This window comes from Pholis gunnellus (genome assembly GCF_910591455.1).
Source record: "Pholis gunnellus genome assembly, chromosome: 13".
NCBI lineage: Eukaryota > Metazoa > Chordata > Actinopteri > Perciformes > Pholidae > Pholis > Pholis gunnellus.
The window spans coordinates 15,810,376-15,826,534 of NC_136540.1; the positions used below are offsets into that span (position 1 = coordinate 15,810,376).

Sequence of the window (16,159 nt, forward strand, 5' to 3'; positions counted from 1 at the left end):
TTGAGAACCCGTGTGAGAATCAGCGAGACGCTGTCCAAAAGTAAGACAAACATACTCACGAACATGTCAGAACACTACACACAGACACACACGCACGCACACCAACCCAAATTTGTCATCCAAATTCTAACACTGCTCTGCCTCTTTGATAGGAAGGAGAACGTGAGGAACTCCTTCATCGTCATTCTGCAGGACAGGGTTATGCTAGAATATACAGACATAATAAGACGGTGAGGATGAGGATGAGTAAGAAAAACATACTCACGAACATGTCAGCAGAAACATATCTGTTGACATTCTGATGGATCACTGTAGCCATCGCCCTCACCTTTCTTCTCCTTCTTTCTCTCCAGATTGCCAGGATTTCTTGAGAAGATGTTTTACCAAAGACCCCAATCAGCGTCCTACCCTGGAGCAGCTCAGAATTCACCCATGGCTAAAAAAAACTAACACTACACACAGACACACACACACGCACACCAACCCAAACTTGTCATCCAAATTTGGAATTATTATATTAATATTATTTAATGTCATGTATAAGTGTGATTCAAATACTAATGCTGCTCTCTCTCTTTGACAGGAAGGAGAACGTGAGGAACTCCTGCTTTTGCAGATATTGTAGCACACCCAGCCGTCCGAGGAGAGGGGATCTCTCTCTGAATTGCCTTTCCCGAGGTTTCTTCTGATTTTCCTGCAATCAGGATTTTGGGGAGTTTTTCCTCGTTTTCTTAGAGAGCTTGGGCTGGGCCAAATTATTCAGTATATAATCTGATATTTAACACTGAACAATGAAAATAAATTTGACTTTTAAATGAACTTTTAAGCTCTTTCCTCCATTATAGTGAAAGACACATGGTATACGAATAAATAATATTGACAGCAATGATCTTGAAAAAATAAATTATAAGTGAATCAGGATTTGTAGATAAAGGACACATAGAGTGTTGTTTACTTTTCATTGAACATTTTCGGCCTGATTAAAAGTGTTTCAGCTGTACGGTCAAATAAAGGCAAAAAAGCCTTAAAAAAGATCTTTCAAAGCAAAGGTACAAGGAGCTTTACACAATAATCATGATCAAAACATGATTATATTTTAAAATAAGTTCAGGGAATTACTAAAAAAACTACAAAAAAAATAAATAAAAAATGAGAACTCAACAAACAAAATGGATAAGACACTATAGAGCAGGAAACCAATAAAACATGGGGTTAATGTAAAAGTGTGATTTAAAATACTCAGATCTTCAAGCAGGGAGCTCCAGAGCTGAGAGGCCCTGACTGCTGAGACCCTGGACTGTGGTCTCGATCCAGGATTTAGGAGCAGCCAGAGAGTCCTGCCTCTGAGGCAACAGTGTGTTAGTATGTAGGGGAGCAGAAATTCCCTGTAGATGTTTTAAACATCATCAGAAAAATATAAAAATCAATCAACCCTAAAACTGACCGGCAGCCAATCAATAGAGGCAAGATATGAGAAATGTGATCTTGTCTCTTTGAATTTGTAAACAAAACACCGAGCAACTGCATTTTGTATCAGGAGGCGTGAAATTGTTGAGAGTCTTAAAGTTCACCTTTTATGCAAAAGGCACTTTTTCATGTTTTTTAAACATAAATATGTGTCCCCAGTGTGTCAGCAGAGCCCCAGAGTGTCACAAATGAACCATCTCTCTCTTATTCTCCTGCTCCATCTATCTGAAAACCTGTGTAAAAAGGAACTGATCAAAATAGGGTGCAGCTAGCTTCAATTGTAGGTCCACAGGCTGAAGTAATGTAGTAACGTTAGCTTAAAGAGAGAGAGATTATATTAGTAAAGTAAATAGCAAATATTTACCAGAACAAAAGAGTCAGAGAAAGCTTTAATCTAGCTTGCAGATGTTTATTTCTCTCCGATTCGGATCAGATTGTTGTTGGAACGTGTGCTGTGTTTATCACTAACCATCACCGTGAAAACCGAGCTAATTAGTGCAGTGTGACAGAGCTGACACGAAAGCACTCAGGACTTCTCTATTTATTAATGTTGTCAGTTAGAAACTTCATTTAAACCTTACAATGCCTCCACATCTTTCCTGACTTATTGGTATTTTCCAACATTTAAATCCAGCAGAGGACTGTAGGTTGTTAATAGCAGTTATGCTTAGGTTGCTGGTTCAACTTCGTCTTTGTAGCTGTACTTTTAATTGGTGCTTAATTAGTTTCAACTCAGAATCGAAAGATGTGAAGAGACTCATTTTCAAAGCCATGGGTTTCATTGTTTGATGACTTCAGACAAAAAGAAGGCTTGTCCACGTTCAGTTGTACATTAAGTTGCTGGAGCACAACCATTGAGATCTGTCAAATGCTTGTGCCACAAACACCGAACACCTCCGTTCTTATTATTATGGAAAGCTGAGTCATTAAAATGTAAATCTGCAGGGCACTGTTATTGTGCCTTAAATGACAGGAGACAGGTTTTCACAGTTCTTTGTTCATCCAGTCTTTAAGTGTTACCACCTATAATTATATGTCCACTATAAAGATGTTGCTCTGTGCTTGTTGCCTCCTGTCCCTCATAACTGCACACAAGGCTGGATTTACCTTTTAAGGGCCCCCTATTGACCACCTGAGCCCTGTGCATTGTGTGTGTACCAGGTCACCTCTAAGGCCCCATTATGTGCACAGCTTTCTTTAAATGACAACTTCATTTGACCAGAGACCCAAAAAGCAAATCAGCGCTTTTATACCAGTACACTATCTGGCCCCAGGGTTCTGAACGACAGTTAGCTAGTGCTCATTTTATTGTGACCACAGTATAAACTGATTTAAGCTAAAATAATGAAGTGATTTTACTTGGCTGACCCACTAATCTTGCTTTGTAATACAGGCCCCTGGTGATTTGTGTTAGTGGTGTTAATCTATTTTCACTAGCTTTTCTTATCATCCACTGTGATGTGACCCGTCTCTGCTTTGTTTATACACACACACACACACACACACACACACAGTGATACACTTAGGAAGACTTTGCATTTATTTCCTGGAGATAACCCAACCTTAACTAACCTGAATTGAACCAAATGTTATTCACATCCCAGAGAGTGAAATCAGATTGTGTTGTTGTGCGTGTGGGCATGAAAGTGATGTGCTTGAATTTGATATTGTTAATCATAATAGGTTGTTTCTAAAAGCTGCTTTCCATTAGGTTTTGATGATTCTGCTTACTGCCGGTTGAGATCACATCTTTCTGGTAGAGTTCAGACTGTCGTTGCCAATAGCTTCAAATCAAGTCCACGTGGTTGATAAAGGTCTCCCGCAAGGATCAGTAATGGCCCCCTTTGTATATGTACATATAACTGTGTGGATGTTGTGGAAATGCTTCAATACATTTCTTTCCAAAGGTATGTAGACGTCATTGAGCACGTCACTGCTAAAACCGGCGAGCTAAAAGGGTTTATTCAGCCGTAAAAAAACAAGCCATTAATCCCACAGGAATACGTCAAACTGTGCTAATGAGCAGGTTGAGTCTGAGGTTAGATATCAGGCGGGCAGCGACAACGTGGATGTAAAGGCTAAGGAGGAAAGAAATAGATGGCTATTATGATAATAAACTCTTGTTCTCTTATCTTAAGATTTGATGGCTCATTCTTTGTTTCAGACCTTTATGTTTTCCTCCATATTGCGTCAAAAACAGCCTCCACTTCCCCTGCAGAACACAGCACAATGAGGACGTGAGGACAGACCGCAGTCCCCACACAGATTCCTCAGCTGGGCAGGAATTAAAACGTTTGATCTGAATTGTGAAGCCGTTTGTTTGGTGTCTGTAAATGGGGCTATTGTATGCAAATATCGCGCACAGAAGCATATGACCTCGCCAGTGCAGGGCAGTGGCTAGTGTGAGGGAAATCATTAGCAATGCAAAGTCATGGTGCTCTGATACACTTGTTCACAGATTGGAAAAAAAAAGATCTGCTAATGTTAACGTAAATGTTTCTGGATGTGCTTTATTCCAAACTACAGCTGACGGTGAGTCTGCTTCATTTCAGATCATGTAGCTGAGGAGAAGAAGGACATTTCTTTCATTGTGTTCAGATGGTTGAATCTGTGTTTAAGGGTAGTTTGTGCTTTACTGTTATGTCTTGATTCTGAAGAGTTTGGTAAATGTTTGCATGTACAGTCTGTTACAGATGAAACTGTGACACTCCAGCATGTTTTTTTCAGATATTTTATAACAAAAATTGCCTTTCTTTCGGTGATAATCAAACAAAACGGTATTTTGCAGTCCCTGAGTCACGTTTATGATAAGCTGTCGTCAGATTCTCTGAATCATCATAAGTTTGTAACCAGAGGATTCCTTCTTTAATGAACACCAAAACACTTTTGGACCACAATTTATTTTCCTGAGGAGAATTAAGAGTATTAGACACCGTTATGTTGGGTGCAGATGCCCACCTTGTGCTACACCACGGCGACTGGTGAAAGCATGTCACATGACACATGGTGCCAGACTTCAGTGTTGCACTCTTAAGTGGCCTGCCAACTGCAGAGGGGGGCAGAGAGCCGTCCTTCTTCTCTGGATTCACATCCATGCAAAACCAGCGGGTCAACATTGTCCTCTACGCTGTCTCCTATGCCTCTTACGCCTCCTGCTGAGCCGGGTAACAACTCTGACATTTGTACTAGACTGGAAACTCAAGCATGTTAGGAACTCAGGACAAACAGTAATGATCAGCACAGAGTAGATCAAACATGTTGGGTGATTTGTAGGCTTGACATTTGGAAAGAAGTATAAAACTGGAAGTATGATTCATTTTAATTCAAGCATCTAAAGTTCACTTTTGAGTGTATACATTTCTATTAAGGTACAGTATTATGTGAACTAGAATGTAAATAGAAAATCTTAGTATTTACATACTAGTTAGGCTCAAGTTGTGTTTGTAAGTTTGTTTCTAAATAAAATATTTCTAGCTTTAATAATCTTTCAATGTTTTGAGTCTCTGGTAAGTTATACAACTGAAGATTGGAAATTGAACCTGCAACCTCTTTATGAGACCACAATGACTATTTTCACTGTCGATTAATCTGCCAATTATTTTCTCGATTGTTAATCGCTTTCAAGAAAATATTTTAAAAATAGCACAAGTCCTTGGTGACCTATTCAAATCACGTGTTTTGTCTGACCAACAGTCTGAAGATATTTAGTTTATCTTGTAAGACAAAGAAAAGCAGCAAATCCTCACAATTGAGAAGTTGGAACTATAGTGAACGTTCAGTCGGCTATTTTTCTGGAAAGATGACTCAAAATAGTAACTGGTTGATTTTCTGTCAATAAACAAATGTATTCATCATCTTATTATTGCAGCTTTAAAATCTGCTGGTGGATTTACATTTTTGCGCTGGTTTTTCCTCGCGGCAAACAAACATTCTCAACGCTCCTCATAGTTCTCCACTTTTTAGGAAATGTTGGAATGCGCAAAAATGAAATTTCCAGAAAGGCAAAAACCTGCCTCACGGAACCCCAAAAAGGGCGATGCCTGATGGTATGATGTCACTTTGGCCGTGCGGACACTCTCGACTTGTGGATGTATTGAGCAAAAATCAAACTTAATGGGCAATGGACAAGTATAGGCCAAAAGAATGAGCTACACTATGGCACTACTTCATTATAAGTAAAGATCTGAGCATATTCTATATTCAAGTGATTTATTTTTTAGCAATTAAAGTGAGAATATACTTTTAAACAGTGTATTGAAACATTTTTTTAAAGATCATCACAGTCATCAGTCATCTTCAGCACAACGTTAACACATTTAATAAGAAAATAATATCTGTTAGTGATAAGTATAAAGCAAATATTGAGTTTATTAATTAGTTTGTAAGGTATCTAGTAATCAGTAGCTGATAATAACGAACAGGAACACATTCTAACCTTAAGATTCCCTAATCTAATAAAATTGGCACACTACAAAATTATACACAGGTATTACTATACACCAGTTACACTTTTATTAAATGGCTGTACTGTTATTCCAGTTACTTTTAAAAAGGATCATGAAGTTGCACTGATGCATTTAATGTGGGAATGTTTCTTTTGTTTGAGAACGGTCACATCAACCTACCCAGCTCTGTCTATTAGGACGCGGGTCTCTTGGACTTGCACTGACTTTATCGGCACTTCAAGGATTGTTCTCCACGAGTGGAAAAGTCAGACAAAGCCAGATTTTTCTGAAAGGTTCGGATTAATGAAAGACACATTGCCTCTTTTGGTTCTAAAATAGGAAGAAAGTACTCATTTAATGTGAAAATGTTGTTTTTATGTTATAGTTTTTTATAGCATGCATAGTATTATTCATTTTTTTATTTTCTTTCTGTTAGAATTTGTGCCCAACAGATTTGTTGTGTTTATTCTGCTCCATGTTCCTCAATGATTTACTGTAGGTCTTGTGTTGCATTATGTTCTGTTTGCAGTGGAAAAGATTCTATTACAAAAAAAAACCTAACATATTTAGCACAATATTCTCTCAGCTGTTGACCATTTGATATATTCTCCATCAGACCAGGAACCAAAGATGAACTGGGCATCATTTTATGCTGTCATCAGCGGTGTGAACAGACACTCCACAGGCATCGGTCGCATCTGGCTCTCTGTCCTGTTCATTTTCCGCATCCTGGTTCTGGTGGTTGCAGCGGAGAGCGTGTGGGGCGACGAGAAGTCCGGATTCACCTGCAACACCCAGCAGCCGGGCTGCAACAGCGTCTGCTACGACCACTTCTTCCCCATCTCCCACATCCGCCTCTGGGCGCTTCAGCTCATCCTGGTCTCCACCCCTGCCCTGCTGGTCGCCATGCACGTGGCCCACCGCCGCCACGTCGACAAGAGGCTCTACAAACTATCAGGGCGGAGCAACCCCAAAGACCTGGAGCAGATAAAGACCCAGAAGATGAAAATCTCCGGGGCTCTGTGGTGGACGTACGTCATCAGCCTGTTGTTCCGCATTATCTTTGAGGTCACCTTTATGTATCTGTTTTATATGATCTACCCTGGTTACAAGATGATCCGGCTGGTGAAGTGCGACTCGTACCCCTGTCCCAACACGGTGGACTGCTTCGTGTCGAGGCCCACAGAGAAGACTGTCTTCACCGTGTTCATGCTGGTTGCATCAGGGGTTTGTATTCTGCTCAACATTGCAGAGGTGGTCTTCTTGGTGGGGAAGGCCTGCAGTAAGCACACTGCTGGAGACTCGACTGTGGGGGCTTGGATCCAACAAAAGCTCTGCTCGTACTAATAAAACACACAGATTTCATTCTTGCACAAAGGGACATATGTATGTGACCTTGGATCCAAGCGACAGCCATTGATTTAACTTGTGAGTAAGGTGCATATAATATACTGTATGTTGCAGTTTGACATAGGATGATTTATTATTTATCCAGTGGTTTATAATCTCAGTGACAAAGCATTCAATGCCAAAGTGGGGAAAACAACACGTGTTCTCACCAGACTTAAGATGATACCCCACAGGTTTACATATTCTGCTATGAACCTAAAGACTGTATACTGCAGCACTTTGTACTGACATGATGTAATAGCTTGATGTTAGGCCAATAGAGATCAATTAAGTAACATGTTTATGAAGAAATATGCCAACTGACCACATTATAGGCTTTCATTGTCATGTACTTTGATCTCCACAGTGGTGGACATTTGTTTGATCTTGAAATGAAAATATTAAATCATGAAATGTGACACATGTTATTTAAAATAATAAGAGGAGTGTGCCGGAAATACAATGTAGTAGTATTTTGGGGCGTTGTTATTTATAATATTCTATTATTTACATTAAATATGATCACAAACATCACGTGTTTGCCTCATCGCCATGGATTGAGTCTAATGGACTGGAAGATGAGATTATGAGAGAGATGTTGTACTAATACATGGAAAACATGTTAAATCATTGACAGTGTTTGTTGAATACTGATTTATTTTTTTATTTCCTAATAATTGCTTAACATGTTATATAATCGTTGTGCTTAGGGGACATTTTTGGCTTTTTAATCATTTTTGCAAGGGGGTGAGTTTTTTTTTTTTCTTGAATTTTGGAAGATTGACCTCAGCTCCTATAAACCGACAGAAATGTCACCATTCAAACCACGATTATTGATCCCACGGCCATTACAGCATACAATTGTGTATTCTATTATATCAGATCTAGAGCCCTGGTTTTTAAATTGTACTTTTTTTCTCATGTACTTGCCCTGCAAATACACAATGCAATACATCGAAATCAATGTTGTATTTGAAAAAAATCACGCTAGCATTTATAATACAGAGAATAATCATTAAAACACAACAGTGGCGTTATGTAAAAAAAACAACAACAACAGGCATTTAACTAGTGGAAGGTTTTTTTAGAGGTATAAAATGCAGTATTTTCTTAAGAAAACAATACATAGACTAATACAAAACGAATCCCTCTCAATCATTGTTCATGACCAACATGTTGCAGAGACCCTCTGCCTGCATTTTCTCTCTTCTTCTTAGTTTGCTGTGTGCTCTTACATTGCAGTGTGTTTTTATGTGCTTCAGTGTTTTCCCTGCTCTTCGCCTCTTGCTTCCTGCATGGTTGTGCGGAGGTGTGGGTGTGTTTATTTGTGCTTTAGAAACGTAACTGCCATGAAACAATCTGGAAAATACGATTTAATTTCTCTGCTTTGGTCTCGCTAACGCTGCTCCCTCTCTTCATTCACTCTCTTGCTCGACCACTGCTTTGCTTCCATTTAGTATGTTAGTACTAAATTTAGTTTGTATAATTTTCTATCAGTTTATTAATGTGGACATTTTTGCAAGCAGCATGTTTTTCTTTGAAGTGAGGCACAGGGGTTCAATTGATTCTTTTTGAAGCTGGATGTTTATATGTCTTCAGTACACAGAAGAATAAAATCAACCACAGTTTGTGTAATTGTGTAATTCTTACTCGGCTTTCTTTCCAAATCCGAAATGTGATTTACAAATGCTAAAAGGACTCTTGTGAATTAGCTGTGGCTTCTTAAATTGTTGTTTGACTCCAATGGAAGTGCTCCAACATATAACAGGGGAACATTTTTCTGGTGTACGGCATTTTGATATATTCTGAAATAACCGGAGAGCAGCACCTTTTTGCAAGAAGAAATTAATCTGCACTTACAGTTGTGCCGCTTTCAGAAACGTGAATGAAACGTCATCACACATTTACAGTCGTGGCGACGTTATACCATCTTTAGACCAGAGATCTTCGGAGCCGCGTCGCCACCTGTGAGGAAACGTCTCAGGCTGATTAAGTTCTTCTTAAGCTCCTTCTGAAGGCCAGAGTGCAGAGTTTTGGGTTATCAATAGCTTGGCCATGTAAGGGGTCAGTGTGTGTGGGCGACAATGGTTGACCCTGCAGACAGCTGGACCTGAAGTGACCGAGCATGGGGGCATTTCACACCCATCTATAGTGTTCAGATTGACCCGAAGCATATTGGCAGCACTGCACCAAAAATACTAATTCTGGTATTCCTGTCTGTGACTATGTTAGTGGTGACTGTGCGGTTGTTACATACGTATATGTGGGGCATCTCAGTACCACCCACACGTTTTGATGAAGAGACTGGCAAAGTTAGTTTATAGAAGTTCATCAGAAGGAGGCGGATTTTGATGGTTATCTTTTTTATAGCTTATCGGTTGAACCATTGCACAGCGCTTTGTTCGCCCTGCACACAACGTTTTTTTGCAGAACCGTTATACAAGATCTATTTGTAAAGAGGACTTTCTACAACCTAAACACACAAAAGACAACTAAATGATATTGTGTAGTCCTCTCAGCCATCTAACTGTAAGGGAAGTCATTGTTTATGATTTTACGTTCTTTTATTACAATTTTAAGTAGGGTTTTAAGATAAATGTGTGTGTGTGTGTGTGTGTGTGTGTGTGTGTGTGTGTGTGTGTGTGTGTGTGTGTGTGTGTGTGTGTGTTCTGGATGGAAATTTGAATCGGAAAATGTAACAATAGCTGTGGAAATACTCAGAGTACAAGATGAGTACTTATAACTGTCCAGTATGTGAGTAAATGTAGGCTACTTTGTAGTTACTTCTCACCACTGCTGTGTGGTCTGCACCACAGCAACACCACGCTGCTGAACTTAAAGTTGATGCAAAGAATAAAGAACTCCCAGATGAGTCACACAGCTTGAAGCACAGGGTCACGTCTGTGTGTCTTCTTTCTCTGTACGCATTACCACCACACATGGAGCTTATCAGTCACTCAACAGGCAGTAACGCTCACTGCAGCGCTGAGTGAAGGCTCGACGGCGTCCGACGCTCCTCCACACTGTCAAGGGTCACCGTGAGAGTGACAACAAAGCCACTCCCATCACCGTGAATTATATTTAGATCCTACTGACATGTAAGACTAACCTGCATCCTCACTGGACTCTCCAGCTGCCACTCCATTGAACGGAAACACCTCTCGAGCGAGGGGTTTTTAATACTTTCCTACAAGTGGGAATGTTTTGATCTGTGCTGGCACAGAGGACGGGTGGGTTTAGTTGTGGTGGCGTGTTGAACACTGGGCATTGATCAGGTCAGAGTGGGAGTGCAGCAGGCGGGATCACAGAACCTCCGGTGAAAACTATCTGAGAGAAGTTTATCTCGGCGATGCGGTTTCTTCGGGAGAACATGGCCTCTCTGTGAACGAAAGAGGCTGAGTCACCAACTGACTCTGGATCTGCTCTGCTGTAGGAGATGAACATTATAAGGTACGTTTTTCTTCATGAAGATACCCACGCTAATCTGTTTTAATGTCTAACTTAATATTCAAAAAACATGTTACAGCTCTGAAGTTAATTTGGCAAATCTAAAGTATCTTTTATATTTTATATCTGAGTAGATATTTGGGAATGAAACCCAGGCTCAGTATTAAGTTCACTAACAACAGTTAGTACCACATGAAAAGTGTTGATCCTTTAACATATCCTTTCATTTCCTTTGACTTCCTTTCACTTGACAATCTTCACGTTTTTCAAACAGGTGTTTCCGATTCACAATATGTGTACTTCTGATCACTCGGGACAAGCACAACTATTTTTAAAGTACATTTTTGCCCATGTTGTAACCAATAGGCCCCTGAAATCTAAACTAGAAAACTAATTCTGGAGTCGGGGGAGCACTGTTGGCTACTGTGTCACAAGATTGAGGAGTCTCCCCTGCCTGCTCCAGGGCTTTCTCTCGCACACAGTCAGCTGTGTCCTTGCCCTTTTTATTAGCCTACTCTGGATAGGACACAACCTCTGGGAGTACAAGCAGTGAATTAATAATATATCAGTGTCTCTATTAGCAAGTTTCCTCTGATGTACATTAGCCTTTGGTTGTAGGGTAACGGCATAGAAAAAACAATTACCATATTTATAACGGTTAACATGGACTGCCATGCGTAAATTGCACAGCAACTTAACTGTTTTAACTAAATGTCCTTATTGGATTGAATGTGATTATGAGTAGATTTCCAGCTTAAATTATTATTAAGAAGATTCAGATATTTCATTAACTCACTCGATGGGAATTACATCATGTTTCCCACATTAAGTGCGTGATACAGATATCGTGCATGCATAAAAACGCCCAATGTATGTGATGTCAGGTTTATTTAGAGCCTGTTGTGAACACTTACTTCTAAAATTGTCTAGAATAAATACTCTTCCCCATATCAACTTAAAAGTGTGTCTTCACAGCTTGTTTCCGCTGCCCCAGAGTGGCTAAAAAAAAATCGCTGTCGCTGATTTAAATTTCTCTATGTTATCATAATGTAGTAGTTAGTATATGTGTTTTTTTGGAAGGTTCAAGTTATAAAAGACACAAGAAAAGAAAGAAAACCACTTTCACAACTACAATTTCACAGCCAAATCATGTCAAAGCAAGGGCCTGATTTGTAGCTTCAGGACATACTGCACCAAATCTAAGTTTATATGACTAGGCCGGAGTCTGCCACATTACTGTGTTCATTTGATCCAAGTCAAATATTTTTAACTCCCTCTCCTTACAGATATCTCTCCTGGTTTTTTCGATAAATTGAGTCTACATTTGTGAGCCAGTATGGGGGACTGGAACCTGTTGGGGAAGCTGCTGGAGAGTGCCCAGGAACACTCCACCGTTGTGGGCAAAGTCTGGCTGACAGTGTTGTTCATCTTCCGCATCCTGGTGCTGGGATCCGCCGCCGAGAAGGTGTGGGGCGACGAGCAGTCCGGCTTCACGTGTGACACCAAGCAGCCCGGTTGTCAGAACGTCTGCTACGACAAAACCTTCCCCATTTCTCACATCCGCTTCTGGGTGTTGCAGATCATCTTTGTCTCAACGCCAACTCTTATTTATCTGGGCCACATCCTTCATCTGGTCCGCATGGAGGAAAAGGAGGAACAGAGAGAGAAGGAACTTGCCATCCACAATGAAAAGCACCAGCAGTTACACGTAATCAAAGCCAAGAAGGCCCCAATCAAAGACAACCAGGGCCACGTGCGCTTGAAAGGCGCACTGTTGCGAACCTACGTCTTCAACGTTATTTTTAAGACCCTGTTTGAAGTGGCCTTTATTGTAGCTCAGTACTTCCTGTATGGTTTCGAGCTCAAGCCAATGTACACCTGCGACCGCTGGCCTTGCCCTAATATGGTGAACTGCTACATCTCTCGACCCACTGAGAAGACGATATTCATCCTGTTCATGCTGGCCGTGGCCTGCCTCTCCCTGCTGCTCAACCTGGTGGAAATGTACCATTTAGGTTTCACAAAGTGCCACCAGGGTCTCCGTTACAGACGATCGCAGGCTGCAGGCAAGGCTCCGCAGGCCCTGAATGAGGCGGTCATGCCGTATGGCCCGAACTACGACTTCTTTACTGGTCATCCTGCGGTGCCTGAACCTTTCCCCACGGACACAAAGTACAGCATGGTGGAGCCTAACGCTGCCTACAGCCCCTACAACAGCAAAGCGGTTCACAAGCAGAACAGAGACAATATGGCCGTGGAGAGAAAAGGTAAACCGGAGGGAGACGATGTGAAGGAGAGGAAAATCTCCAGCCCTATCTTTGAGTTGCCCATCGAAAATCAGCGCAGAAACAGTCAGTCAAGCAAGCACAGCAGTAACAAGAGCAGGCTGGATGACCTGAAGATCTAGTGACCTGTGTTTTTACCCAAGACTCAGGAACAACATGCGTGTGTCTGTGAAAATGTTTGCATGAGTATTGAAGACTATAACTGCCAACACTATTGAGTGGCCACAAGATTTGAGAGCGCACAAGGACAGCTTTGTAAATGTCGAACATGTGAGAGGCCATTACAAACGGGCTTTAAAAGAACGTACTGTACCCATAAATGTCTTTGTGGTCAAATTCCTTCAGAAGTAAACCTGATAGATTAGTAACATGATGTTACTTGGAAGGCACAGTTGAATATGGTGACACTTGAATGCGTTTTATTCTGCTCTCACCACGAGTTTGTGTGTGATGGATATCACTTCTCATTCAAATCATAATTTAATGAGCTCCGCTTATGGTATGAAATGATCAACTACGACCACAATTCATCGTTTGCTCTCAAAAACCGTCCTGTGTTTACAATCTGCTCTTGCATTTTCTGATGTGTTGACTTGCAGATTAAGTAATGAGCAAATTAGTTTTGACATTACTGAACTTCCATACTGGTGGGTGATAAAGATGCAGATTACTTGAGAATTGTTTTGTTTACAAGCAATTTACTCTCTAAAACTGTGACATGCACGGAAACTGTCAAAGCAAAAAGTTTTTGTTGGACAAAAATAAACCTCGTGCTGCAGTTGGAATGTGTGAAATGTTAGTGAAATGCTTTTATCATCATGTTGCTGTACCATTTCTGTTTTTCCATTTGAACATTTGCTTTTATAAATCAAATTATGGGCAACAAATATCCATATGCTTATTTGGATTTCCTCCAAAAAATATATGTGTTGAAATACACAAACATTTAATTGTCATTACTTACTGAATATGTGACTTTGTAATTTGATTAAACTGACGCACGGTTGTCAGGCTGGCAACCAGACAGATTTCAAGTATTTTGGACATCAAATGTTTTAGTCAGCACACTTTGGTGTTTGCACTTTCACCTTATTATGAATGTTTTAATAATTTAAGTGGATATAGATTAAAATATATCTAAACATTTACCTCCAAGTCAGGTCTAAACATATCAGACATGAAAATTATTAATTAGAATATTAATAATAATGTCACATGAACTACAAAACTGCCGTCACCATCAAACATGCTTGCAAATAGTTAGAAATCACATGCTTCGGAAGTAGCTACGTCTAAATATTAATTTATAATGGTCTAATTTTAATCTCTTTTTGTTTGTGACCTACAAGATATATCAATATTAAAAGTAACTAAAAACAAAAACAAAAAAAGGAAATATTATTGATTAAAAAAACCAAATTAACCTCTTGCAAAAACCAAAGCAGTATTGAGAAAACAAAATTGTTTCTGTAAGTAGAATGATTACTAAAAATAAGTGTCATCTAGCTCATACAGTTCTATTTTATTCTCATGACTTTTAACGTCCAGTTTGGCAGAAATAACACATTTGCTAAATTCCAACGCTAAGCTGTCATCCCTAATCTCTGTTTGTCAGTAGCAATGCTCTATGTACAAACAATCAGGTAGCATTCTTCTCGCTGTTAGCCCGGCGCCGACACCTCTACCAGTCCACACTCCAACCAGCTACCCTTTAGTTCCCAAGTCAAGTCCCCATATGGACTTACTCTACTGACACATTTAATCATTTGGAATCAGGACCTTCACTATTTGGATCAAGTCAAAAGTTAGGGGTGTGTCAGATGGAGCAGGCTACAGCGCTTATTTTGATGTGTCAGATGCATGTTAGATCAACATTTAATAGGTTACATTAGATCAGATTCTGTATTGGCAGATACACAATATTAAAGGAGTCTAATCAGGAACATAAATGAGGGGAACCCTTGCTCAGGACATCCCTATAATAATCCCTGTCATGAGGTTTTTGACAAATAAATGCAGAGCAAAAGGTTTGGATCCTACTGTGGACAACTGCTGTCATGTCTGTTTAAATGCCATACTCTCACCTTATTGGCTGAGAGTTGGTGACCATTATTTGAAGGAGCCAATCAAAAACAAGTCTTGTACTGAATGGATCAGTTTGGTGAAAGAAAATATTTTTAAAAAACAGTAGAATTCTACCGAGCGAATTTGTAAGATAATTTGTTTAATTGTGAACCGCAATCACTGATATGATTAGATTTGCCAAGCGTGTCAATACAGCCTTTCTAGCCTGAAGCTGCCATTTTAACTGCTCGGTTTCCAGCAGCTGCAGCAAACAGGCACAGACCGAGTCTGCGGTGTGGATGGACCCATTTCCAAAACACATGCCAACACATGAACTGGTGAGAGCTCTGCTTCAAAGACTTCCTCACTGCTGCTATAAATAACTCTCATGGACACTTGCAGGAGCATTGTGGGTGTATTGGGGGTAGGGGGCCAAACGCTTCTGCCCCTGCATCAGCAACAATAACAAGTTGTTGCCAACAATTTGGCCCAAGTAAAGACCAATAAGCTCGGTGTGCATAGTGCACCGTGTCGTCTGTTCTCTGCCCTGCAGCTAATTAACAACCGCAATTGTTTTCATTCATTCAGTCAAATAATTCTAAATACTCCAGTGTAACGCCAGCCACATTTTGAAGTTAGAATGCTTCTTTTTCAGTGGCATGCACAGTATGCTTTAATATCAGTCCTGATGAAAAATGGTGGTCGTCTGGTCAGGAAGGACAGTTTGTCTATGAGAACTTAGGAGAAATGCTTAAAGGGATAGTGTGGATCTTTTGAAGTTGGGTTGTGTGAGGTACTTATCAATAGTCAGTGTACAGTAGTCGGCCCTTCTGTGGATGGGAGCAGGCGTACAGTGATACTGCCCTTTTCTTTCGGTGGCTAAAACGTGTTTTTCTGATGTCCCCGTCCACAGCAGTACATTGCTTAGCTTCCGAGGCCATACTACTTGTCTGTTCCTCCAAACTGGCGGCGCGCCGACTGCCATCTAATGTGGCTAATACACGGACTATAGATAAGTACCTCATTCAAAAACACTTCAAAAGATCCAAACTATCCCTTTAA

The 16,159-nt window shown here is 40.3% G+C and overlaps 2 protein-coding genes across 2 annotated transcripts; both read left to right on the top strand.

Annotated features, from left to right (window-relative positions):
• Positions 1–4,603: 4,603 nt before the first annotated feature.
• Positions 4,604–7,259, top strand: gjb1a (gap junction protein beta 1a; the record flags this gene model as incomplete). Its single annotated transcript, XM_079172174.1, has 2 exons — positions 4,604–4,631; positions 6,529–7,259. The coding sequence occupies 2 exons, from the start codon at positions 4,604–4,606 to the stop codon at positions 7,257–7,259; spliced, it is 759 nt and encodes a 252-aa protein (XP_079028300.1).
• A 3,431-nt stretch (positions 7,260–10,690) lies between these two features.
• On the top strand, positions 10,691–13,155 carry gja2 (gap junction protein, alpha 2; the record flags this gene model as incomplete). The annotated part of the gene is made up of 2 exons (XM_079172200.1): positions 10,691–10,751; positions 12,035–13,155. Exon 2 carries the CDS (start codon positions 12,085–12,087, stop codon positions 13,153–13,155), a length of 1,071 nt encoding a protein of 356 aa, XP_079028326.1. The 5' UTR covers positions 10,691–10,751; positions 12,035–12,084.
• Positions 13,156–16,159: the final 3,004 nt, after the last annotated feature.